At 42.2% G+C, this 26,942-nt stretch overlaps 1 protein-coding gene across 1 annotated transcript in view; it reads right to left on the bottom strand.

Annotated features, from left to right (window-relative positions):
* Positions 1-26,942, bottom strand: part of nek7 (NIMA-related kinase 7) — a 57,184-nt gene that overhangs the window by 6,371 nt on the left and 23,871 nt on the right. Inside the window, exons 3-8 of the mRNA XM_070908597.1 lie at positions 23,327-23,467; positions 22,571-22,633; positions 18,669-18,779; positions 15,037-15,145; positions 13,492-13,599; positions 6,809-6,903 (exon numbers count right to left, since the gene is read on the bottom strand). Coding sequence (XP_070764698.1) covers positions 6,809-6,903; positions 13,492-13,599; positions 15,037-15,145; positions 18,669-18,779; positions 22,571-22,633; positions 23,327-23,467 — 627 coding nt within the window. The remainder of the gene's footprint in view (positions 1-6,808; positions 6,904-13,491; positions 13,600-15,036; positions 15,146-18,668; positions 18,780-22,570; positions 22,634-23,326; positions 23,468-26,942) is intronic.

Here is a 26,942-nt window from a genome sequence, read left to right as displayed (position 1 = left end):
ACCAGGTGATTTCTTAGCATTCCTTTGCAAATGCATGCCTACCTCGAGTTACAGAAACCATCTCATCGGACCATTTAAGGCTACATTTTGAATAAAACAAAACAAAATGTTATTTGTTATTTGGCCACTTCGTCAGCTTACCCATAAAGTCACAAAACACCCACTAAAAAAATCTTGTGGAAGTGGAAAATGCCTCACTTTGTTGCCAGTAGCTACAAATGTAACCCTTTGACATTGCCCAAAAAGTGCCGAGCACATCACCAACTTGCAGGCAGCTTCTTCATTTCAATCTTCACTGAAAAAAATGTTTCAAACATTGATGGTGCAGAGACAGAAAAGATCTTGTTCCCTATCGGGCAGATTTTGACAGAGTCTCTGTCACAGCTTCCAGTGGGAAGTCAAGATGACGGCAGCAGAATCTCAGTGGGCCATCTTTCCTCTGGACATAATTTACCATCACACATTCATCCGCGCTGTTAATCAAACACTCACATGAATACAGTATATCCTCACAAAAACACATGTGAACACTAAGTAAAGAGGATCTCCTTCTCTCCATCTCTTCTCTGCTCCAACAATGACTAGTGAGACTGGCACAGCAGGCGGTTGACAGTGATGAGATGTGTGAGGAAATGTGTATTCTTGTGTGTGTCAGCAATGATGCACTCCCATTAGTAACAAAGCCTCACATCTGTAACCTAAGATTTCAGATTTGATTCTGCAGTGATTGAGACAAAAACAGACTCATGGACAAATGCATGTAAAGCAGTGGTTCATCCTTAAAAATACACTCTCAGAAAGAACACAAGGTATAGACCCTCACATCAACTGAGAGTTACCAAATACATAAAGGTTTTGTAAAAAAAAAAAAAAAAAAAAGTATTAAAAAATTGTTCTCTTACGTAAAAATGCTTAGTTAGTAGGATCTTTAGTAAAAATGTATTTTTGTGGAAATTATGAAAAAAAAGTGATTTAGCTGCATTTTTGCAAACTCTAACAACTCCTCTAATGCTAACATGTTAGCAGGGTACTCTATGAGTTTGCATGGGCTGCTGCCATATGAAGATGCTATACACTAAACAAAACTAAGTATAGCTAATATTTGTACTATTGGAAATGAATCCACAATTGCAATATAACACCAGTGTGTCACTGATAACTTTCCCCACTGGTTCAGTTTCTAACATTAAAAAGTACATCACTACACACATACTGTACAATACGTCATTTTAAACATTAATCATCAGACATGAATACAGATGTTGACGTAGCCTGAGGGGTGAGATCACATTCAAATGTGTCCACTATCTTTTTCTTTTTAAATAATAAGTTATGTTACAGTTCATGATTGGCCTTCATATATTGAAGACAACAATGGTTGCAACAATATTAACATAACAATTAGAATTTGAAGTTTTTTGATTGTCTAAACCTCCAGCAATTAAATCACCAGCTAATTTGCCATTTGCTGCAGCCTATAAAAACGTCATCAGTTCAGTGAGGTCAGAAAACTTCTGATTTTATCACAAGACATTTACCACAAAAGGTCAACGGACATCTTGCACTTTTATTTCAGAAGCTAATCACTTTCCAACAAGCAAACAGAGAGCTCTCAAAATGCAAAAAAATAGAGGGCAGTGCCAGGCGGACTGGCTTTCTTTCAAAAGGCTATGAGTTTGGAGTGCCCATGTGTGCACAAAAAATGCTGACTACTTGCAGTAAAAGTTTACTTCAATGATTTGGAAAGAACCAAGAACCACTAATTGCTTTATAACAAATATATGTACATCTTTTAGTGCTGTATAACAGTTAGTGTGGGTTTGTGTTTAAGGGCTACATGGTGCTTCCCAAAACTATAAATTTCTCAGTAAGCGAGAGCAAAAAGAAAGTGAGACGGAAACAGACAGAGAAAGAGAAAAAAAAACAGCCAGCTCTAGACACCCGGAGGCAAAGGGTTAAACAAGACCCCATCGTATTTTCATGCATCTTCTGCTTTTGACAGATGAAAAATGTCAACTGTCCTGTTTGTATTTGGGAGTTTTTGCACTATTCATCTGCTTCATTAGTGCCTGCTGCTCCTAGCCCCTGACAGCTGCCGGCCCCCTGCTCGCTCGCACGCACAAGCACAAGCACACGCACACACACACACACACACACACACACACACACACACACACACACTCCTTTTTTCAGACTGTGTCGTTGCAATGGGTTAGATGATTGACTCACTCTCTGACCTCTGAGGCCCTGGTGTGTGAGTATGAGACTGTGTGTGTGTGTGTGTGTGTGTGTGTGTGTGTGTGTGTGTGTGTATGGTTCATTGATATTCGAGAGACATACAATGCACACGCATGCCTGCTGTCTGTCTAAGGGGTGTGAGCTGCTGGTGGCAGAACACACGCACACCCTCGCAAGCACACGGTCGCACACACACACACACACACACACACACGTACACACACCCTCCCTCTTTTGTTCCTCGGCTCTTCTTCAGCTGGCCAGGCTGTGCTCTCCCCAGCCCAGGCATGTAAAGCCAGCATCCCTGTCCGTGTAAAAGGTCTGGATGGGGCCTTCCAGCTTAATTAACACTGATCCCACTCTCTCTCTCCAGCTTCTCTCCCTGTACGCCAATTAAAAAGGAGCTGCGAGAGGCTCCCGTCTTCTCCCTCCACCCCTTTTTATCCCTGGAGCCCTTACAGCCTGGGACCGAAGGGCTTATCACAACTTCTCACTTACTCATTTATAAACACACACACAATTATAGGCACACGCTACATCAAAATAAACACCTAAATGTTAACACACACACACATGCAAAATAGAAACATATTTTGTATATATTCTCTCACTCTCACACACTCTCTTTCTCACATGCACACTCACACACACACAGTACACGTGAGGAAAGCATGACTTTTTTATGTGCTCATTGGTCCTTCATGTGGTTTTATGATGATATATTAATCAAGGCAATAAGTCATGGTGTAGGGACAGTCATTAAAAATATACCTACACCCAGTGGAGTCATCACTGCTCTACTTCAACACACTAAAAAGGGAAGAAGAAAGATAAGAAGATGAAGAATGGATGGATGAATTAAAAGTGTCAGATTGTTCCAGTGGGTTGAACTTTTGAGGAAAACTGATAAAGGGGGTGTTCTTATGTCCTCATCTCATTGCAGCTAAACTAAGTATTTGAATAGTTGAATAAGAAGGTCAATACCATCATGTCTGTCCATTAAATACGAAACCACAGCCAGCAGACTGTTAGCTTAGCTTAGCACAAAAACTGGAAACTGGGGGGAAACAGCTCACCAGCTTCTGTCCAAAGGTAACAAAATACACCCACCAGCACCAGCACAATAATTTGGACAGATATGAGAGTGGTCTCGGTCTTCTCATCTAACTCTCAGCAAGAAAGTGAATAAGTGTATTTCCCAAACTACTGTCACACTACTCCTTTAAATAGCTTACCAACTCTAGAGTTTCAAAACAAGGCTGTGCAGTGGGTACAACTGAATTGAAAGTTCTATTCCCAAATGTTATTAATGTTTTAAGCTGAAGGCAGTTTGCGTAGGGCAGGAAGGAAGGCACATATAAGGCAGGTTATGGATTAACTAATGTATAGAGGAAGAGTAAAAATACCTGACATATTGTACACAAATGGGTTAGATAGCACAGCCTGATACTGACTACTGGTAGGAGAGAACATGTATGTTAACGCATCAAAAACTACACATACTGTATGAAATAGATAAAAGGATACCAAGGCTATCCACAAGCAGCAGGCTTTGTTTGCAAAAACCCCACTCCCATTTTCAAAAGCATAAAGAGAGCTGTAGCCACAGGGCCAACTCATCACATGCAAACGCCAGCTGCTGAGAACCCAGCATTTTTGGGCCTCATAAAACCAACAGCAAAACAAGAGGGGAGGGAGAGGAATAAGGCAGGAGGCATGAGACATGGGCACAGTCAGAGGTATGAATGGCTGAGCTCCTACAGGAAGGAGACACATTCCAGTAAAGCTTTTCAAGATATTCTCCCCCTCTGCTAACCTTTACACAAAACACAGCAACCACAAAACATCCGTACAAGCTGGAGACCCACAGTGTGAGTAAAATGCATCTCTTCTACACAGAACACACTGAGCAAGAGGGAGAGCTCCTAATGCAAATATGAGGTGGTTTTGACGGAGAGCAGGAGGCGAGAGCGCTAGGAGACTGCAAACTCATGGACTGGCGTGTGACCAAACCTCCTTACCTTCCTGGTCACCCTGGGAGACAACCCCGGCGACTGCAGTAACCCTGTTTACCACGGCGTAGGGGGTTTGGGTGAGGGGCACAGGGCAGGGTTTGGTGATGTAATGAGGTTGGACAAGAGGAGAAAGGGATCAAACAGAATGGGAGATAAAGATAGACGCAGATACAATGACCAGGTATTGACGGACAGACCCTTCGGACCCTCACCCAACCCCCAGGCACAAGAATGAAAAAGGCAGGCTCTCTCAAATGGAGCCGTTTCACACACAAGCAACCAAACTCCCTGGGATGCGCACACACTCATGGATAAACGCACACACAAAAACATACACCAGCACAATCCTCAGCGCCTACTGTATGTTCAGAGTGAAATCAATGAGTACCAAAGGGATCAGGCGTGGATTTCTATGTGAATTCCTTATGCCTGAAGGTTAAGTGAGGAGAAGGGAGGCATACGGAGGGGAACATAGCAGAGAGGGGGAGAATAGAGCAAAGAGGAATGGAGGAGAGAGTTTCAGAGAGAAAGAGGTAAGTTTCCTGACACTGAATGCACTGTGGAGCCCTCTTACCAAGAAGAGTGGAAAGCAAGGGTCTGCTCTTCAAAGAGAATATGCATGGCGTGGTGAGCACTGCTCTGGTAACAATAAGGTTGTAAAATCTTTATCTCCACAGGCTCCTTGCATGGCTCACCTTGACCTGATGGCTGGAGTTCTGTCTTTGCTCTTTTACCTACAGTACTTTTTCTCTGAATGAACACCCCCCATCTCTCTCTTCTCTCCAGCAATCTATAACCCTGCTCTCGCTATTTGTTATTTTCCCCTCTGCTCTCTCTCTCTCTCTCTCTCTCTCTCTAACCTATCTCCTTTTTCTTTTCATTCTCTCTGAGGACATCTACTGCCTTCTCTAGCTTTCTATATTGTTCTTATATAGATTCCTTAACTTTTTCACCTTCCATCTTTATTCCCTGCCTCCTGACCTCCTCAGGGAGCAACAAGTCCCCCTCTATTTTTTTCACTTTCCCCTTCCCTCACCTCATCTCTGGTCTCCATCTTGCTTTCTCAGTGTTTAGTCCAGACTGTGACCCAATTGCAGTTGTCCTAAGGGTGAAAGTCACAAAAGATCTCTGGCTTGTGCCCCAGCTGGAACTGTAAAACAATCGATGCTCAGGTTGCACATGCAGGTCAATGACAATTTCAAATTGAACAGCTTTCTCAACAAAATATTGAAAAGTCAAGTAACGCCATGGACAGAATCTTCAACTACAATTAAACAAAGCCAAATGATTTTTGAGGGCCTTTTTAAAATATTCAACTTTAGAGCATCTAGAGATTGTATAAAAGTTTGAAAATAGTATCCAGGGTGTCTGGGGGGCTCTGTTTTATGTCATACCCTCTCTTTCATGTATTTCCTGTCTATTGCTATCAAATAAAGGCAAAAATGTACCCCCAAAAATCTTAGAAATAAATAAATAGTGTCCATATGTATGTCACAATTAGTGTTAACTAAACCTAAATAAAAACAACCTAAACCAATCTCACCCTAACAAAATTAACCACAACAATACTGCAATACTGGTGTCGTTACACAACCATGATACCTGCAGAAACTATGCAACAGGACTAATATAAACTAGAGCAATCTGGCTTTTATTAACAGTAAAGGAAGCATCCTCCATGTAAAACACGTACATACACCACACACATAAAAAGTACAAAAACAGAATATGACCTACAGCACCCACCGCTTCCAGCCAACCACAGCCGTGCATTGCCGCAGTGCATTGTGGGGAACTAATTAGCATGAAGGACTGTGGTCTCTGGGCAACCATGACCTGCAAGCTGAGCTAAAACTTCTTCCTTACGCATTCTCCACCTCTATGCCTGAGGCGCAGTAGAGAAGGTGTAGTCACTGGTGCGTTGAAATGCAGCCCAAGTGATCAGCAACTCAGGGGAGTTAGGAGAGAGGAGGGGAGAAAAATGTGGGTGTTTCTATGGCCGACAGTGTGTCTCTGAAAATGTGTGTGTATTCAGTGCACGTGAAGGTAAGGTGAAACATCAGATTGACTGCTATCATCCATGTCTATCATCGTTCTGCTCCTCACTCTTTCCTCTTTGTTCCCTCCTCCCGGTCTTGTTTCCACTCAGTGTGGTCTACAGCAGAGCCCTGTGGTGTTTTGCCCCTGACTAATCAAACTAGTCAGTGTCACTGGGCGGCCTTATCCAAAACACATGGCCATGTCAGTTCCCTTCACTCCCGAGCTTTTCAATGTTTAGCAGGCTAAAGAACTTTAACTCAGAGCCAGGTCATAGGGAAAGAAGTAAGGAACAGGAGGGATAACATTATGACTTGTAGTAAAGGTGAATGTAAATACAGTACAACCGTGCAGGAAAGTGCAGGTGGTGTATGTATTTATATATATTTTCTCACAGTACTCTATATTGTGGGATTGAGGATGGTTTGTTTGTTTGTGTGTGTCTGAGCCAACGCATTCTCACGTCACTCCTACAGTCGACTGCAAGGTGACAGTGTGCACATATTCCCATAGTTTACCTCGTAGAGCAGGCATCCTAGCGACCAGATGTCAGATTTGAAGTTGTATCCGTTTTCATGTATCCTCTCTGGTGACATGTAGTAAGGAGTACCCACTGGAACACAGAGGGAGAGAGGGGGAGGGTGGGGGTGGGTGTGGGGGGCAGAAAGAGATAAGAGATAGAAAAGAAGAACAGGACAAAGAGAGAGGGAGGTTTAACATTTTGCATTGCAAACCCAGTTCATCAACATCACTGACACAGCTCACACAGTACAGGGAAGCAGGTGAGGAATGGAGGTGTAATCTCAAACTGTGACACATTCACAGGGTTGGGATACTCAACATATTTCAGCAAGAGATTTAAAAAAGGGGGAGACTTTAAAGTGCATTGCCTCTGTTAATTCTAAAAAAGCTCAAGTAAGATGATATAATCAGGTTAGATATCATCATGCACACCCATACAGTGCATGCAATTGTACAAGTACCACAAAGTTGCATACATATGTACAGCAGACATCCTCGCACACACAAAATATACATAAATCAGTTTTGATTACTGGGGCTCTGCAATGATCTGAAACAGTAGTCTGAGAATACGCCCAGGGAGTTGCTGTGGAGCCTTAAAAGTTGGCCCGTTTCTGGTTCTGGTTTGGAAACTCAAGAATCCCAAACTGCCATGGTGACTGGCAGAGCTCCAGCGAATCAGACCTTCACCCAACTGGACACAAAGAGGAACCACAGCTCTACATCATATCCATAACACACGGCAGGAAGCTTTGGAGATTTGGTGCTTTCTTAGTTGAATCTGACTATCTGCTTTTTTCATTTGCTTTCTGTTTACTGTGATTTCCCACGTAAAACTCTATCAAGCACATCCAGCAGAGGTTTTATATTAATCACATATGGTTAAAGGATGGAAATTTTACCAGCCCTCTAACCTGTGCTGAGCAGCTCTCAGACTGTGCTCGCTCCACATCCTCTCAAGCAAACATGTGAACGGAAGCTTACTGGAATATGAAGATGACAGCTACACAGGCTCTGCTGAGTTGGTGTACAACATCCATCAGTAGTACCGCTGCACTTGACAATGTGTGTAGGCTACACTATCGAGCTTGTGCTGCATGTCAAAATAATCAACATCTTTTTGCATTCTTCTCAGGATCCATACTTATTATTAACCTGAAAACAAATAATTGACTTAGATTACTAATTAAATTCAATGGTTTAAGTGACATTAACTGAATTCAAAGTCTGGATACAATATGAAATAGATGATCTAACATTGCATTGTTTTATTTATGTTTTATTTTTCACTGTTAATGACTTAAAACTCTCTCCTACTTTTTTTTAAATGCAGCATGCGCAATGCTCCCTCTAAGCTTGTGGTGTCCAGTACTACGCCACAGAAAAGCGCTCCAGTTTTCAGTCCAACAGCTCATTTTGCTTCCTTTCTCTACAGTTGAGGGTGCACACATTTATGAAATACAGTTGTGGAGTAATTGGTGGAAATACATCTTAAACAGTACTTGACACAACAGCCTGAAAGGGAAAACTAAGGGGACCTTTCATAGCTCTGCTGTACATGTGACGTTGAATAAAAATTAAGATGAAAAAGCTGTTGTACCTCGTTTGTATGTTGCTGTGGAGAAAAGTCTAAATGTTAAAAGCTGAATTAAATGTAATTTAATTTTAGTTTTTTTACATTTTCAGAAAGAAAATCTTGGAGAATTCTAATAACCCAAACAGTCAAAATGTGCATGGGAAACCAGTAGATTGAGCAATGAGCAAGAATTTTATGGAGTAACTGGTAGTTTACAATAGGCACAAACAGCTGAAGTAAGCTGGGTAGGTGAGAACAGCTCTCAAGTGGAAAGAACTCAGGAGAAAAGTCAGCTTGCCAGAAAATGGTAGGAAAAAGCCACAATAGCACACTCACCAGCACTCACATGTGCACACACACAAACTCTCCAGAGTCATTCCGCACATTAACAGGTCGGAGGAAACTGTAATGTAATTGCAATTAATAAAACTATTACAGAGGGAGCTATTATATTTGAAGTCTATGGGAACTGAAATGAAAGCTAGCACTTTTAATTTTGGTGCAGATCTAATTGGGTTGAGAAAACATGCTTTTATCTTAAATGTGCGGTTTTGAATAATGAAGTGTTACCTGTCATTCCAAAAATAATCAGCATCTGCACAGGCAGAGAAGCAAGAAAGAGCAAGAGGAAGAATAAACAGGGGACTGGGGATTGCTGTTTTAATTGGTCATCAGGTTGGTATTATGGTTTATATGTGTGTATGTGCATGTGCGTGTGTGTGCGTGTGTGTGTGTGTGTGTGTGTGTGCGTGTGTGTGTGTGAGCCATGAGGTCTCATGGTGCGGTCTGAACAAGCTCCCCTAACATTCATTATTAGTTGATTAAAAAGAATCAGCCTCTCTTATGCTAATAGTTGCATTAAAAAGACTCAGACTCCTTCAGCATGCTAAATTAAGGGCACATTACTTATTCATGCAAATAAATTGAAAGTCATGTTGGGATTGATTTCCATTATTGTGAATGGCTATGACAACACTGTATTCTCTGCGAAACAGGGTAATCACTGTTGTATAGGAGGTGAGATGCCATCCAGTATAAAGATCCCCACACTTCAAACCCACTGCTGAGTGTACTTTAAATACATTTATTGATTTGATTGCTGCAATTTCCTTATCAACATCGAAATGTAAAGCTTTTACAGGCCCATTTAAACACTGTGAAGCATTTCATAGAGTTCCCATTAATGGTGTAAGCCTTCTCTAATCTGTGCTCCATTACCAGTTTTAAATTTCCGTATTTTTGAACAGCAAGCCAGATTTCTGGTAGAATCGCAAAGGCTATGATTGCATTTCTCATTCAGACGCAGGGCAGGAGTTTGGAAACCTCTGCTCTATTGTGTTTTAACAAATGAGACATAAAGTTGTAGGCAGCAGCACAGCCAGAATGGAATTAATCGCGTAGTCAGAAGGCGTTCTCTGGATTCCCGTATATTCCCATTATGTTTTTCTTGGTTTTCTATATGTCCTGCTGAGTCCTCAACCCCCCCACCCCCACCCACCCCATTTGGCTCTCCGCCTGCCCCTCTGTTTCACGACTCGCTTGCTTGCCTAAGATAACTAAGTCTTTATGTACATGTTGAAATTGTCGTAATTATTTCCAAAATCAGCCTCCCTAAACTTGTTCTGCTTCCATCTTGTTCTGCCTCCTCCTCTCTTCTTTCCTTTTACCTCCCTTTCCCCCAGTACTCATCGTTAACACCTCTCTCATTACAGGTGTTAATTGCAGGTATATTATACTACTTATTACTGCCAATCGGCTAGTCTCTTTTTTTCTCTAATGATTGCATCAGCTTTCCTGTTACTGCTGTTCTTTTGTTCTTTATCTCTTTAATCCGACCATAACCATAACCCTACGTACCCATCCTCAGCTCTGAAAAGCTCACACAGTGTGTAGCGGGTGTCTTTTTCCATGCTTGTGTGTATTCTTGTCAGTCTCATGTCCCGCGTCCCATGAGTGTGGATGTATGTATGTACGTATGTATGTAGGTATGTAGGTATTTATGTATGCGTCGCTGAGTGTGTGTCTGTTGGTGTGCATGTAAGCTTCAAATCTATGCGAATGTGTCTGATTATCTGCCTCTGAATGTGTGTGTGCATGCATTCAAGCCCATATGGATATGCACGTGTCCCTGTGCATACATACATCTGTATAGGAGACAAAGAGTCTGTGTGTCTCTCAGTGTGTGCAAGAGTGTGTAAAAGACAAAAAAACTGTGTGTGTGTGTGACTACAGGCTGCTGAGCGGCTGAGTTGAAAGCCTGGGAGCTGACAGGCTGTATGCCTGGACCTCCATCTCATCTCCACCACCCTGCTCTACTGTTCAGCTGGGTGGCTGGGCTCATTACAGAGACACACACACACACACACACACACACACACACACACACACACACACACACACACACACACACACACACACACACACACACACACACACACACACACACACACACACACACACCTCTTCCTCACACTCTCTTTCTATCCCTCTCTCTCACTCTTGCTTTCCTTTTTTTCCTCCATTTTTTTTCTGTCACATTGTCATATTCTCTCCTCTTTCTTTCTCTCGCTCCTCCTAACTTTTTGCTTTCTCTCTGCTTTCTTTTTTTCTCCTCTTTTTTCTTTGTCATTCTGTCACATTCTCTTCTCTCACACCCGGCACATTCATCCTTTCTTTTTCTGTTTCTTTGTCACCCGTTCTTCTATATCTTATGTTCCTTTCTTTTTCTGACATAATGCCCCCCCCCCCCCCCCGCCCCCCTCTCTCTCTCTCTCAACTCTCTGACTCTTCCATTCGCCAACTCTAGTTTTCTCACACCTTCTCTCTCTGTCTCTCTCCCCTTCACCCTTCGTCTTTCTCTCTGACTAAAAGTCAAAGCACCAGAGAGAAGGACAGAGGGAAGGAGAAGCGAGGACAAGTAAGACAGAGAAACAGCAGGAGGAGAGAAGCATAGGTGACAAAGAGTGACAGAGAGGAGATCTGCTATTTGAAACAAACCACAAGAAATGTCAAGGGGAAAGCCAGGGACAGAGGGTGGAGGGATGACGCACTCTGAGTCCCTTGTGTCAACAGGCCATCTTAACTTGGGGACATCACCTGCTTTTACAGTACAATACCATCTACTGAATACATTCTATTGACATAGAATTAAGTGCTGTGGCCACACGAGTGCATATAAAATGAATCATTACAAAATCTCATGTGCATATTTCAATGAGTTAAGTGTTATTATCTCAGGGCCAATGTAACTGTTCTAAATCAAACGTATCTATGTAAGACAAAACAACACATGCATTGACTGCACTGGAAGAAAAATTACACTGTGATTTGTGTAGTTTTCTGGAGATAAGCGAAGCAGTCTTGATTGCTTCAGATTAATGATCAGAGTATTCCAGTTGACCCCTCTGCTTGTGGGGCTGCCTATCCTCTGTCAGCCTAAAGAGGGTGCTGTGGATTCAACATTTAATGAGCAATAACAAGACGCTTTCACCCGGCTCTGCTGGCACTGCAGGCTGCTTAGTTGAGTTGATCATGTGATTCACACTTTCTCAAAAGCTGGGCTGCTGCTGAGAATAGCGCACTGTCTGTGGTAATAACAGTTTGACATAGGGAGTGAGACAGTGAGACAGTGCGAATGACAGCGTTTATATTTGTCTATGGAATTCATTTTTCTACATTTTCCATAATGAAGCAGCTGAAATTGCAGAGGGGATGTTGGATAGCACTTTCGCATACCTCAATAGGCCAAGTTGAAACCAGTGTAACCATCCCTACTACAATGATCTGTGCCACATTTGGACATTGAACTGCTATGTACATCACTAGAAAAATCAAGGGATTCATTCCAACACTACTAACACAAAACACAAAACATTTTCTCAAGTCTACTATTCGGAAACATGTTTTTCTTAGATAGTGGTCAGTGATTGAAAAGAACACATAAATATAGAAGATTCTGCTTGTGTGGTGGCATTTTTCACTGACGCTGTTATCATAAAGGTCCTGTCCAGATATCTCAGGTGCTGGTGGTTTAAAATTGTGCCTTGAAAAATGTCTTGATTTAATGTCTTGACCAATAAATCACTACCACATCTCATCACCAAATGCCTTCTACACATACGGCAGAACGCATTATTTTCTAATACCATAGATTTGATTAATTATTTCTAACACTTTCAGCTCATAACAATGTTTTAGTCATGCCTATCAGCATTATGCACTGTGATGCTACACAACATAAAAGGTGCAGGAGTGGAGAGACTTTAACAATAGAGCACAGTGATGAAGGCTGTAAACAAATTGTTAATAAGTACGCTTGCGTTTTATACACTAGGACACCATTGAACTAAGGTAGATATGTGTATTTGTGTTAAACCCCATGTCTCATGTAAAGTGAGGCAAGCAAGTTTTCACTGTCTACATCTATTCCTGTGGAAATCAATAATCACTTAAATGTTGTTACACTCTCTTCTTAAAGTTACAGGTTTATCCTGAAGATTTACATTACAAGACCCAAAGTCATTAAACACCTTGTGTTAAAGAATGCATTTAAACATGTGGTACTATTCAGTTTGTCAGTTTGTACAGTCTCAGGTTTAGCACACTTATTTTTGGTATGAAGTCTTAAACTAAGCCAAATGGACAAGTCTTAATTATAGTGGCAATTCTTCAGATACAATTCTCACTTCTTTGAACAAAAAAAAATGTTATATGATTTTATTTCCTACAAGTGACAAACACACCCATCAATGCCAACAAGAACCCTGAATGTAAAGTTGCCTGGCTTGTTTTATGGCACACAGTCACAATCAGAGCTGTGTGTCGAAGGCCTATGCCCAGGTTTCATCTGTGTTAGGTTTAAAGGTCAAGGCAACAGGAAGTGGCTAAGTGGCCTATGAAGGGGCTGGGCACAGCCGTGGCCAGGCAGCATGACTATATGACACATGGCTCTGGGCTCACCATGCCTAATGAAACACATCCAACACGGGGTGATTACTGGGGGCCGCAGTGTCTAAATGTCTGTGTGTGCATTTGTGTGTTCATAAGTGAAGAGTGTGTGTTTAAGTGTGTATATCCACATGTGTATAGACTGTTGTAAATTACCTAGTGAGTGAGCAGCAGTTGTTTTGGAGCTGAAGAATCGCCCAAGTCCCAAGTCTCCTAGTTTCACTACTCCTGTAGCTGTGATGAATACATTGGCTGGCTTGATATCTGGAGAGGAGTGACGAGAGGAGATATACTGGTTGGTTGCATGCGACAACAAAAAAAACAAGTGACTGTTTAAATTCTTAATGTGAGTGTTAGATTAGTGACAGAAAATTTGAGGGGCAACAATGCCTATGGTATGGAGATATGATCATAAACAAAAAAGGTGCATGTCCACTGTGATGGAGATTCATTTGTGAAACTTTCATTTTGCTCAGAAAACATGACTGTATTACACGCATACAGTGTATTATTGAAAATATTCATTTCAGTTAATGTGGGTGTTAGCAAACTGTTTCTGTTGCTTTTTCTAGTAGTAATAGTAGTAGTAATGTTAATGTGACCCGCATCAGCCTTTGAAATTTACAGCTCCAATATAATTGTAAGCGGCTTTTGAATAGGCAGTCTCTGGTAAGTGGTCATTAAAGCCCAGAGCTCAGGGTTCATTAGTGTCCCTGTGCCCTAATCAGAGTCAGTCCAACGGAAGTACACCACCTGTAGCTGAGTGTGTGAGTGTGTGTGAGTACAGCAGCCTATGCATGTGAATCCAGGACTTGATTTGACTGGGCCATACTGAAAGCATGTGTGCCCATAAACACTGCGTTCTCTGGTCTACGTGTTGTTTAACACCTACACTTAAGCCTTCTGTCATATGCAACAAGGTCATTCACACTGAAAAAATTCACTGTCTTTATGTTCCATTTTTATCCATTTTTATCTTAAGAATGTACCATACTAGAAATATTGTATGTTTTATTCTGTTAACTAGGAAGTATACAGGGATGCAACAGTTTACAGCAACTTTTTGTCAAAGATTTGCTTCTGTTGTAAGTTAATGCAGTCTGTTTTGGTAACTCCTTCCATTTTCGGTACATGCGGGACCACATGTCATTTCATCCGAGGTTTAACAGTCTTTGTTAAGGCCAAGCGTCCACTAGACAATGGGGCGAGTGCTAGACGAGTTGCAGGAAGACTTTAGAAAACTTAGGCCAGGGTTGGTGTCTGCAATATGGTTAAGTCATTTAAAGATTCTGCAAGTTAATTTTCACACAATAATGAAATAAATGACACAAAGAAAATCAAGCTAGACAATTATAAATGAGGGCTAAATGTAATAAATGTGAAGAGGGCTAATGTAATAGTTTGTAATGGTCATATTCTTTGAGACATTATTCACATAATCAAGCATATCTCTCTGTGGTTTACTCAAACTCTGGAAAACTAACTGCTGGTTTTAGGCTACTGCTTTTCTTGTTATTAGTAGGAGGTGAAAAAGATACGTGATAATATATATATATTACTTGTAGAAGTACTCTAGTACAACTTAAAAGTTGTTTAAAACATTCATTATCCTCTCTTATACTTATATTGGAACAAATGAGCCAAATATGTGTGGGGGGTGTATGTTTATGTACAGTATGTGCGTGTGTGCATCAACGCTACCTCTATGCATGACTCTCCGGGAGTGCATATGTTCAAGCGCGCTGCATAGCTGGACAAAGTACTTCCACACTGTTCTCTCTGGGATAAGCCTCCTCTGCTTCTTGAAGTGCTGTAAACGCAAGCACACACACATACCAAATCAGAAAATCAAAGCAACATTAGCATACCTGAAAGAGGGAACAAATAAAATATTTTAATAGCAAGGTCTTGTGCGGCACGGAATACAATTTTAAGATGGTAGCAAAGTGTTTATGTTGGTGTGTGTTTATACAGCATCCATCCCCAGTCTCAGTCCCCAGTTCTGACTCCACTGTTAATGGAACCCAGACAACTCTCCTCTTGGTCTGTCCCTTGCCTAACCAAGCTCCGTCTCATTTTCTCTATGGCCTACAATGGAAAGCACATGCACTCTCAGGAACAGAGAAAGGAAATTTGTGGTACCTTCCAAAACTCTCCCATCTGGCACACGGCTCTTTTGTTAGGTACAGCTTTCATTGGAACCGTGGCTCCAGTGATTTTTACGTTTATTTATTTATTTTGGAGGGATAAGTGAGTCGTTCTGGATCATCAACAGTGTGGTCCATATCCAGAAAAGCCACATTGATGACAGAGCTTCAAGTTAGGCATAATAGCTTATTGATCCACAGTAACAATAATCACTTAAATGTTGTTTCTCCCCATCACAGCAGTTGGTAAGACTAAGAAAATGTAAAAAGTCTGGCTACCAGCAGGATTTTATGGGGTGTCCTTATGGCTCCCTTTGCAAGAAAGAAAAGCCTGGACTTTATAATAATTACAATTAAAACATTTAGCAGAGACAGAGAAAATCACATAGTAAGAGAAACAGTACAATAAGTTAACATTTCCATCATCAACAGGGAAGTAACTAGATAAATCAGACCTTAAAACATTATTCAAGTAAAGAAGGAACATCCCTGACGATTAATTATTGTGTGTTTTAGGATATGTACAGTATGTTGGTACTGTATTCAAGTACATTTTGCATACATTCATATTTATGCATCAGTAACAGAATCAGTTTAGAATGTATCTGTACGACGTGACTGAACTGCTTCTGCTGTTTAACATTACTAGCTTCAACAAATTTACTATAGGGGAACTTATTTTTAGGTATTCCTATTATTTTGTCCATTTTGTATCTGTGTGTCTGTATGCATGTGTATATGCAGAAAGTGTGTGGGATTGTGTGTTCTGGAAGATACGTTGCCCCAACCTATCCTGTCTCTCTTCAGTGTGTTCTCTTAATGAGGCTTCAATATTTATAGCACAACATTAGGGTAGGAAGTAGGTTTATCTTATACAGAGCTAGAATAACCTGTAGTCTCTAGTGAGGTCAGGGGTCAAGCAGGAGAAAGGATCTGTTAGAATTACTGGTCCATAGCCCTTCTAAACAAGAGAGACAGTAAGACAGAGAGAGAGGTGATGGGGAAATAGTGGAACAATGGGAAGTTAAGAAAAGGTAGGTGGTGTTAAGAGATACAGAAAATGAAGGAAAGCGTGAGAGAAAGCAAGGGATAGTGAAAGATAGATGGAGAGAGGGAGGGGTAGACCTTGGCCTACATCCAAACAAAGCCTTAGTGAGAAGCCATTCTTCCCTTGCCCTCCTATTTCCATATCAGAGGACTGTTTGATGTCAATGGGGGAGCTCATAGACGCCCACCAACACCACCACCACCCTCTTCTCCATGCCTTTAACAGCAAACACTGCACATGCAATATTCTGTAAGTGCATGCAAATCAAGGACCATTTGATTTCATTTGAATTCTGAGATGGTCAGAGAGAGAGTAATAGAGAATGAGGGAGGGAGGGAGAAAGGAGGAGAGAGCGGCGTGGAGGACGAGAAATCAAAAAGAATAAAAAATGTTAAATTCATGCATCGGGGGGGTTCTGTTTTACATATGGCACACTGTACGAATGTGTTTACTTCACATTACGGCCCGGGGGGGGGAGGGGGTAATCCATGGCACGCACCTCTGGACTGCCACATTACACTGTTACATTAGAAAAACAAATCCTTTAGAACGGTGCAAGAGACAAATGGTGCAGAGGAGAGGCGTGTATTTGTGTGTATGACTGGATGTTGTCAGCAGCCATAAGGAGATGACACAGTCTGAATGCTCCCAACATCCTCGGTAGCTTAGCTAAGATAGCAGTGATGCTCAGCGGTTTGTTATCTTACCTCTTCAAGCTGCCATGATACGTCTTTGTAAAGTGCATCTCTGAACATTTGCGTGACCGTATGTGTTTCTATGGTTGTGTCCGCACATTCTTTGCTTATACAGTGTACCATATGTATGTATTCAGTGTGTGTTAGTGTGTGTGTGTAATGGGTATATATCCCTGGTGTATGTGTGTGTGCTGAGCCTGCCATGTTCGCTCTCTTGTATCACTAATCCTCGCCTCTCCTAATTTGCTGTGTTGAACTGTGCGGATGTGGAGCTGCTGAGTTTGACTGCAAACAGCTTGTCGAGCTGTGCCGATACAACGCTGCAGCATCATTTATGCATGGAAGAAGACCAGGCTTTTTACATGCACACCACTAATTTGCTATACTGGCAGGTTTTTATAATAACTGGGGGTTTGGTCCAACTCAAAAAGGAATAACAGTGTGAGCCTGGGATGTAATCGCTACCACTTTTGAACAACCCTGTTCGTTCTTCTGCTCCAATTTCAAAAACAACATCCCCTCACCATAAGCCTTGTTGAACTCGGTTTAAGGCATGGTCAACTCGACACCTCCACGTGGCTCGAAGACACACATTATGTATTTTATTCTGATATACATTTGCTTCTATTCAATGTTGATTTTACTGGTTAGAGACAATTAAATGATTACATCTCTTTTATTAGGGAGATCTAGCCAAGATGAGAGGCTGGGCAGTCTTTGGATGACATGTGGCCAAAATTGAGGCAACAAATAACAATGTACATAAGAAAAAAAAACAATTAAAACCTCAAGTTTCCCAAAACCCTTCATTAAAATGTTTCCACAAATGACAGCTGTTGTTGCAAGTACCTCACCTCAAGATTTAATATGTTATTTAATATGTATGCTCAGTATTTGTTCACATACCTCCTACATATAATACACACTGGAACTTTATGACGATTAATTATTGCTTGATCCTTAACAACTTCCCCTTCACTGTCTGGGCACGTCAACGCAGAATACTGGGATTAAAGGGGGTTTGCAGGAGTTGGTTTTTGGTTCCAGCATGGAATGGGTGATTCAGATTGACTCAGTGTCCAGGTAGTCAAAATCCCGTAACAACCACAAACCACAGACCTCCTGCCACCATTCCCTCAGTTATAAAAGGCCACGTCAGCAGTTTGTTGTTTCCATGCTAGCATTCCTTTTGACACCAAATGTGTGATATGGTGTTGGACTGATTATTTTGTCAGATATTAGATTTACCGATATTTCCCCCACAGTGAAATCTGATAAACCAAGACAATGTATATTTTCATTTTTGAGAGTCTGTCCTTTCAGGCTCTAGTGGTTGAGTGTTACTTGAAGGATTTCATGACCACATGAACAAACCAACAGCACTTCCAGCAGTCTGGGCAAGAGTGTCAGTTAGTGGGCTTGCTGTTGTGGAGAGTTCCTTACCTTGATCATACGTGAGAGGTCCCCTGCATCTGCTAGCTCCAGGACTATGTTCAGCTCATTGTCCTCAATAAAAGACGCATGGTATTTTATCACATTGGGGTGGTTCAATTGCTGAGGAAGAAAAAAAAGACATGTCACGGAGAAAGAAAGAAAAAGCGAACAGAAGAGACTTGTCACATTAAGAGCTTCCATGGTCACACTACCTAATGCAAGACAGACAGTACAGTAGCAGCTTCTTGTAAAGTTATATCAAAACAACCCTATCAGCTGATAAATAACAGGTTCATGTCATGAGTTGTGCAATCAGTGTACTTTCACCACCAATTAAAACAAAACAGTTGAATCCATATTCCAAATCCATATTTGGTAAGTGTGGACCTAATGAGATGGTTTTGTCCTCCAGTGTGACAAAGCTGGGTGACATGTCACAACAACCCCTCTGTCTGTGATGACAACAACCCATGTGTGACACACACACACACACACACACACACACACACACACACACACACACACACACACACACACACACACACACACACACACACACACACACACACACACACACACACACACACACGCCTGACAGGGTGACATGGCTGGCAGTCAGAAAAACAAGCATCCCAGGCTCATCTCTGGCTGAGATTTCTTCCTGTTGGTTGGTCAATAAGGCAGGAACAGCATTCCCTGTAGTAAACAAAAAGTCTCTATCCATCCAGAGCAAGGAGAGAAAAGGGGGAGAGAGGGAGGGAGGCGCAATGAAGGGAAAGAAACAAATGACATAGTGACACAGACAAGCAAAAAGAATGATGGATATAGGGCGGGGTGAAGAGGTAGGGAAACAGAACAAAGGTGAGGAAGGGGGGAAAAAAGAGCAGGAGAGGGATAAGGTGAGCAGAGTTAGAGAAAGGGGGGAGGGATAAGGGAGCGAGGGTGATATGTGGAGAGCTGGAGACATGGAGCTGTGTGGCGTGGCAATGTCGAGGAGGGGGGGCCGTGATGCGAGCAGACGGAGCAGTGTGACACGCGTCCTCCACTCGGCTCTGCTTTCTCTGCTGTGATTAAAGAAATGTTCATGCTCCGGATGATGCCAAGAAGAGGGGAAAGGAGAGCAGAGCACAGTACAGTACACTGCGCAACACTACACTTTCCACTCCATCTCTGCATCCCTCCACAATCCCCTTTCTCATTCGCTCTCTCTTTCCCTTCCTCATGTCTCCATCTTTTCCTTCTCCCTCCCTTGTCCTCTCTTGCCAGATGTATTTTTGGCTCAGAGTGGCAGTCCTGCACGGCTCCACAGTGTAGCACAGCCAGGGAGTGATGACAAGTCCTCCCCCCAACTCGCCTCTACGCCCGCCCCAACCCACTCCTCTTCCACAAATTGAACCTCAGGCGGAGGATACAGAGAAATCAAGAGATATGTTCACATGCAGATGTTTATATAAATGATGGATGGGAGCCTACTGCATTACAACAATCACTCATTGGGAAATATCACACAGAGTCTTGCATGATTATGTAATTACACACCAGTATGTGTAATTACTTAATCATGCAAGACACTATGTGATATATTTGGTGAGCTGGTGATGTGTTTCAAAGACGAACAAGATACTGACTAATGCAATCTGATGGTACAAAATTAACCAATTAGGTTACACTACATTTATGTATAAGGGAATTGCATGCTAAAAGGAAAGCAGCTGCTAGGAATATGAACAACAATAGTTGTAAAAAGGAAAGATTTTTGTTATAGTGAACTTCAGCTGAGAAAGTTAATATAAAAGAAATGAATGCCTTGTGTTGTAAGATATTTTTCAATTCACTGATTAAGAAAATGAGAAGAGAAACGTATAATATGTACTAAACTTGCAAAAGAGATATGTTGTTCATACTGTAAAGAGACCTAAAGATTAAAGTGAATTTATAGTGTGTGTATCAGGTTAAATCAAGCTGGTTGCTGCCAGTTCTCTGTCTTGTCAGTAAACTGCTGGTATAATCTAATCAGATGCAGGACCCAGACATGCGCGCACACACACACACACACACAACACATTTTTACAGAAACACATAACACACAAAATACAGAGAAGCAAACACACAGACATCTTTACAGCTTTTCAGTGCTGATTAGGGCAGATCATTAGTCTTCAGAATACAATCCAGGCTTGATAGTAACCACAAGCGAGAGGAATACACAGCTGTGGGATTTCAAGAATGGTGAAACTAGCAGATTGGCAGGGAGCAGGCTATTTCTGCAACCAACATTCCCATCAGCAAGGATTTAGACAAAGGGACAGAGTGAGAAGTGAGATTCTCAAGTTGAAATCATCATGCCAGAACAGGAAAATACAGATGAATGGGCAGACACAAACACAGACAGACAAACAAACAAATCGGCAGACTGTTGAAAGGCCATGACTGAGAGTGTGTGTGTGTGTGTGTGTGTGTGTGTGTGTGTGTGTGTGTGTGTGTGTGTGGGCACGTGTGTGATCATGCGCCAGTATGTGTGTCATTCCAGTCGGTCCATGCCAGTGTGCCTCTCATTATTCTGATTTGGCTGTGTCTCCTGTTGGCCTGTCTAGTGGGGGATAAGGCAGAATGACTGTCTCTCTCTGATACTCAGCCCTTTATTATCAGGCTGGCTGGGCAGCGCAGGGCCGGGCATAACTTGTTCACTAGCAGCTTACAGGATGAAAAGAAGGGAACAAAAAGCTCTGAAGGGGGAAGACGAACAAGGAGAGGGAAAGGAGGAGGGGTGGATGGAACGACATAGCAACTGGGTGAATAAGGCATAGACAGAAAAGATAAGACCAAGCAGAAGGGAAAGGACACTGGAAAAAAAGGTATGGAGGAGAAGGATCCATATAATGAGAAACACAGTCACCTGCAAAGTGTGACATTTAACCCTGCCCTGAACCCTCTTAGGAGGTCAGAGCCACAGATCCAGGCGAACCCTGCTGTCTTGTGCCGTCAAGTCAATGATCTGCTACTCAGATTACAGCTCTCTACAGGGTCTCGCCTGCATCTGAGTATCGTTGTCTTTGATTGGCCCAAAGAGCCCCGGGAGTTTCACTGATGTGTTTGAAACAAACTAATTGGTTTTGTTTTCTTTCCCTAATGTGTATGTGCAAGTGTGCGTATGTGCACAGAATGCCTGCAGCGCACACACATGCGCAGAAAGGCTTCACATATGAAGGGAAACACTATCAGGAACGCATGAATGCACAATCCAACCACAAACACACACACAACTTTGACACACATCTGGGATCTTGAAGACAGGGTGAGACATTAAAGTTGTCATTAGTTTGTTCATTAGTATTTGAGAGCAACCCAGCTGACACATGTTCATGGTAGTTTGATAAATGAAACCACTTCATTGGAGGAAAAAAAAAAACAGAATGAGAAAAGGGAGGAGGTAAAACATCAAGAGACACATGAGGCAGACTGCTAAATTTTCATGCTGATGCACTGTTGCCCGGCTCTAAACATTACAAAAGATAAAAAACAATAGTTTTGGCATTTAAAAAAAAGAGTCAATGTGAGCCTGGAGGGATGTAACACTGGTGCACCCCTGCACACACACACACACACACACACACACACACACACACAAGCTCAGGAGACATAAGAAGACAGTAATACACATGTACCGTACAGTCACACACACACACTCATTCATATTCTCACTTGTGTGCACAAATACTCAAACACCCTCCTGCATTCATAACCATACAAGGAAGCGTGCACACACATGCATGTGCCCACACACCAGCACACAAATCCAAGCCGTCTGGAGCAGATCAATTGTTTTCCTGTGGTGGAAGGTCTCAGCTGAGGCACCTTAAGAGAACAGAGCACAACGCATGACGCCGTCTCCCTCTTCTCTGGTTCTTTACCTTAAGGAGATCTATCTCTTTGATGCAATCTTGCCGAGCTTTGGCATCCATCAAGTCGAATATCTATCAAGAGATCAAAAGGGGGGAGAGAGATAGATAGAGAGAGAGAGAGAGAGAGAGAGAGAGAGAGAGAGAGAGGTGTTGTGACATATTCAAGAAATGGTAAGATGGAGAGATGTAGAGAAAATAGGAGAAAAAAAAACACTAACAGAAAACATAGTTGCTGTTATCTAGAGGATGGCGTTGGAGTAACTACAGGTGTTTCACATCTGAGTAACACGCACATATCCTTGTGTTAGGTGTGTGTATGAGGTGGGTGTATGTGTATACATGCTCAACCAGAGCATCCTATCCTCTAGGTGGTGTGTATGTGTGTATAAGTCAGTGAATACTGTATGTATGTGCATGCATATGTGTGTGTGCACATTCACCGAAAGAACTGAGTCATATTGTGAAGGTAGATGAGCCTACACAGTCATACTGTACTTCACCAAATAAAAATAATTTGCAGGTTTAATTGTGTGAATGTGGTAGTGGTTCTTCACTCCGCACAAATTCCCAGTAAGTGTGAGTACATCTGGCTGTCTGTCTGTGTTGGCCTTGTGACATACTAACTGTCTGTGGTGGACCATTCATGAGGACAACAAAAAGCATAACCATAGATGACAAAAGGCCGTTAGAGACAAGAAAGGCTTAACATTTCACTGTGGCTGAATATATTGGCTATCCAAAGTGATACGCATTACTGTGTCTTACCTGGACTTTCTTCAGGGCCACTGACGTGTTGTCTAACAGGTACCTTGCCCGGTACACCTCACTGAACTGGCCACGTCCAATCTTCTTCTCAATCTGGAAGTTTGCCAGTGAGTTATGGCCCATATCTGGTTGCAACGGTTTCTGAAAGGAAAAAAACAACTTTATTAACATTTGTGCACGCATACATGTGCTTGTTCACACAGCATATACACACACACACACACACACACACACACACACACACACTAAAAGGGAAGAAACAAATAAAAACAAATGATTTACATTTTGTCATTTTGCGGTAACCATGTATTTACCATTGAAGTGAAACTATCTCCACATTAATGAAAGAGGAAAGGATGAGGGCTGAAGGATATGGGTGAAACTGTGGTGAGGCCCCAGCTTCTGTAGTTTGTTTTGCTGAGAGGCTGCTCTAGGCTGCTGATGATTTGACTGGCATTAGGCTGATGTGTCACGCTGCGAGAGGTCTTGAGGAATATGCGCATGCTTAACTGCAGCACCACATCACCCCACTAAAGCCTATAGATGGAGGAAAGTCCTTATTTTCTGTTATTTACATAGCTACCCAAAGGGCACTTAGAGGTTTAGGGCTGTAAATGTTTATCCTAATCAATTCAACAGTGTGAACTCACAAGTTTCAAGTCAACATGTTACCTGATTAAGTTTTTACAGGCAGCAAGACAGCATCATGCAGGGCCTGGCAGTGTCAGTTTTTGGAAGTGGCCACCATGCTGGCACCAGACATTAACTTCTGATCTGATACAGCAATTCTTTATCACATTTTTATATGTGGATTGATAATGTTCCTATGTAATTAATTACACTCGTAATCATCCTTGGCTTCATGAGTGCTGTTTTGTGGCTAAAACAGCACTCTGACCTCCCTAAAGTAGAGGTGAGAAAACTATTTCCCTTCGGGGATAGATAGAATATCAGAAGACATAAATGTGGGAATCTTATCATTCTATCTGACTTGGTTTTTAAGTTCACAGGAATCTAGAGTCCTCTTTCTTCCTTTGTCTGCCAAGTTATATCACTGACAGTCTGGCACTGGGCCACAGACTACAGACTCCTCGCCTCTCCTCGCCACACGATTGGCTTTGCAGGCTGAGACACTCACCTTGCAGAATAAAAAATAAATAAAAAAACACTCAAAAATAAACCAGAATGAGCCCCTTGGATATGATGTGTGAGAAAAAGCACAGAGCAGGCTGCTTGACCTTTCCAGCCTTTTGGTAAACTTGTACAAGGCGTCGGCGGGAGCAAACAGAAGGTGACAGATATCAGAATGCCACATGTCACCAGCGCTTCTGCCAATGTGGCGGTGGGAGCGGCTCAGGGGCAAGCGACTTAGGACAGAGGGAGGGAAGACAAAGAGGGGGAGAAGGTCAAAAATTAATCTCCAAAGCACTAAAAACACAAGAAGGGAGTGTCATTACACTCATGGTAACTCTGTCAAACTGGTTCACTTGCGTTTTCTAGTTTGACAGAGTTACCATGAGCACAGACTGGAGGCTATACAGGATTCCCTCAGTTGCCTAGTCACTACAAATGAAGACGAATAGATTTTAATTCAGTGAAAAATTAACAATGAAACTTAACCAAACTACAGAAAAAATAAACAACTGACACAAGTTTAGCTATGCAGTTAGTAGGGCTGCAACAAACAATTCACTACTGACCAATCTGATTATTCTATTTTAAATGAATTAAGTAAATATTCAGTCTGTAAAATTGTGAAATTGCCCATCACAATTTCAAAGAGCCCATGGTAAATTCTTAAAATTGCTTGTTTGGTCTGGTCAGTAGTAACCCCCAAAATATTCAATTTACACTGATATAAAACGAAGAAGTCATTTGAATATATAAATAAATAGTTTCAGCATTAGTGATCAACTGTAAGATCATATCTCAATGTATTTAAAACAGCGAAAGCCTGTATGTTTAATGCTGACGACACTCGGGTGGACTACTATCATCACTCAGTTAATTGTCTATATGCTGAAAGAACGAACCCGTGGACTGAATAATGACTAGTTAGGTTCAACCCATAACTATATTAAGAAAGACACACACTTAGACAATGAAGGGAAGCACGACTCCAAACAGGATTCATAAAAGGTGGGGGAGGGGCATTTCATTGTTTTTTAAAGTTTAAAGTTGACAGCCAAAGGAAGAGGCGTGAGCCAATTAGATGCCCTGTCCAATTAACACTTAACACCGTCGAGGTGTGTGCATTTTTCAGCATGACACCACCATCATCCCGAGCTGTCTGAGAGTCACTCTGACAGACAGCATGAGACACTGCTCCACAACGCTTTGTTCAACATTACGGCAGCTCTAAAAAACTGCTACAGTGCTTTGGTAATAGCTACCACTGAATACTTTAACAATAGTAACAGTAGTAATGAAATAAACTTGCATGGAAGAGAGGCAAAATGCAAATCTACACAAAGATCTACAAGGTGTGTAATACTGAAAATGTGGCCATATTGTGCAATGACCATAATGGTGACAGAAGCATTTGTGCAAGGATGCAGGATGGACAGTTCGAGGTGTATAGATTCAGAGAGAGAGAGAGAGAGAGAGAGAGAGAGAGAGAGAGAGAGAGAGAGAGAGAGAGAGAGAGAGAGAGAGAGAGAGAGAGAGAGAGAGAGAGAGAGAGAGAGAGAGAGAGAGAGAGAGAGAGAGAGAGAGGACAAGAGGGCATTGCTTTCATTCGCTGCGTGGTAGCTTGACAAATGTTAGCATGAGCCTCTAAAGCGCTGTGACAACCGCCTGCTGAGAGCACAGTCTTGCTAATGTGTCCTGGCATGCCAGCCCCGTAATCACACATTTACATATGCAATGACCTACATTTGCATGTCAGATCGCACACTGTCCGGCATGATTAACAGTGGGCACCTCCCCATGTGGAGTCGCCCTGGGTGGCAGCAGAGGCCGTGCGAGGGCGGAAGAGAGGGCTGGAGGGAGGGCGGCTTTTTTGGCAGCCAAGGGGCCGGGCTGCCAGGCAGGATTATGTCAGCCAGCGGCCCCGGCATTAGACACTTCATTAGAGCTAATCTGTTTAGCAGTGGGCAGTGTATGTAAACTTCACAGGCCATTTGCGGCACCTCTTCGCCCCCTGGCCTGGCCTTCAAAGGGCAGCCAGGCCAAAGCTGACTGACAGGCCGTCTCATCTGCCGCACACGGGTGTCACACAATCAGGAGCTCCCAGCTGAAACACAAGGCCCCGACACACACAAGGGGAAGTCACAGAGGAATGACCCTGAATGACGCAGGGGTCAGTGTCTGAACAAACCTGGGAGGAGGGGGTTATACAGACTACTGCTTACAAAGGATATAAATTTGATTGTTCATGTTTTTGTTAATTATGATGGTAGAGCTCAAAGATGAAGGGTTGCTTCATGGACCTTTCAGAAGAACAGGTCTTTATCTGAATGGGTAAAGCATGGCACAAATGCTGCCAAGGGTACATATTAAACTATTTTTTGGGGTGTCCATAAAAATAATAAAAAAGAAAAGGAAGAAAAAGAACTAATCAGAAGCAGCATATTTACCTTAAATCAGTAAATCACTTTTTCTTTGACATGTATCC

This window comes from Enoplosus armatus, chromosome 7, assembly GCF_043641665.1.
Source record: "Enoplosus armatus isolate fEnoArm2 chromosome 7, fEnoArm2.hap1, whole genome shotgun sequence".
NCBI lineage: Eukaryota > Metazoa > Chordata > Actinopteri > Centrarchiformes > Enoplosidae > Enoplosus > Enoplosus armatus.
The sequence above is the reverse complement of the archived record's forward strand: the minus strand, read 5'-3'. Positions and strand labels throughout refer to the sequence as shown.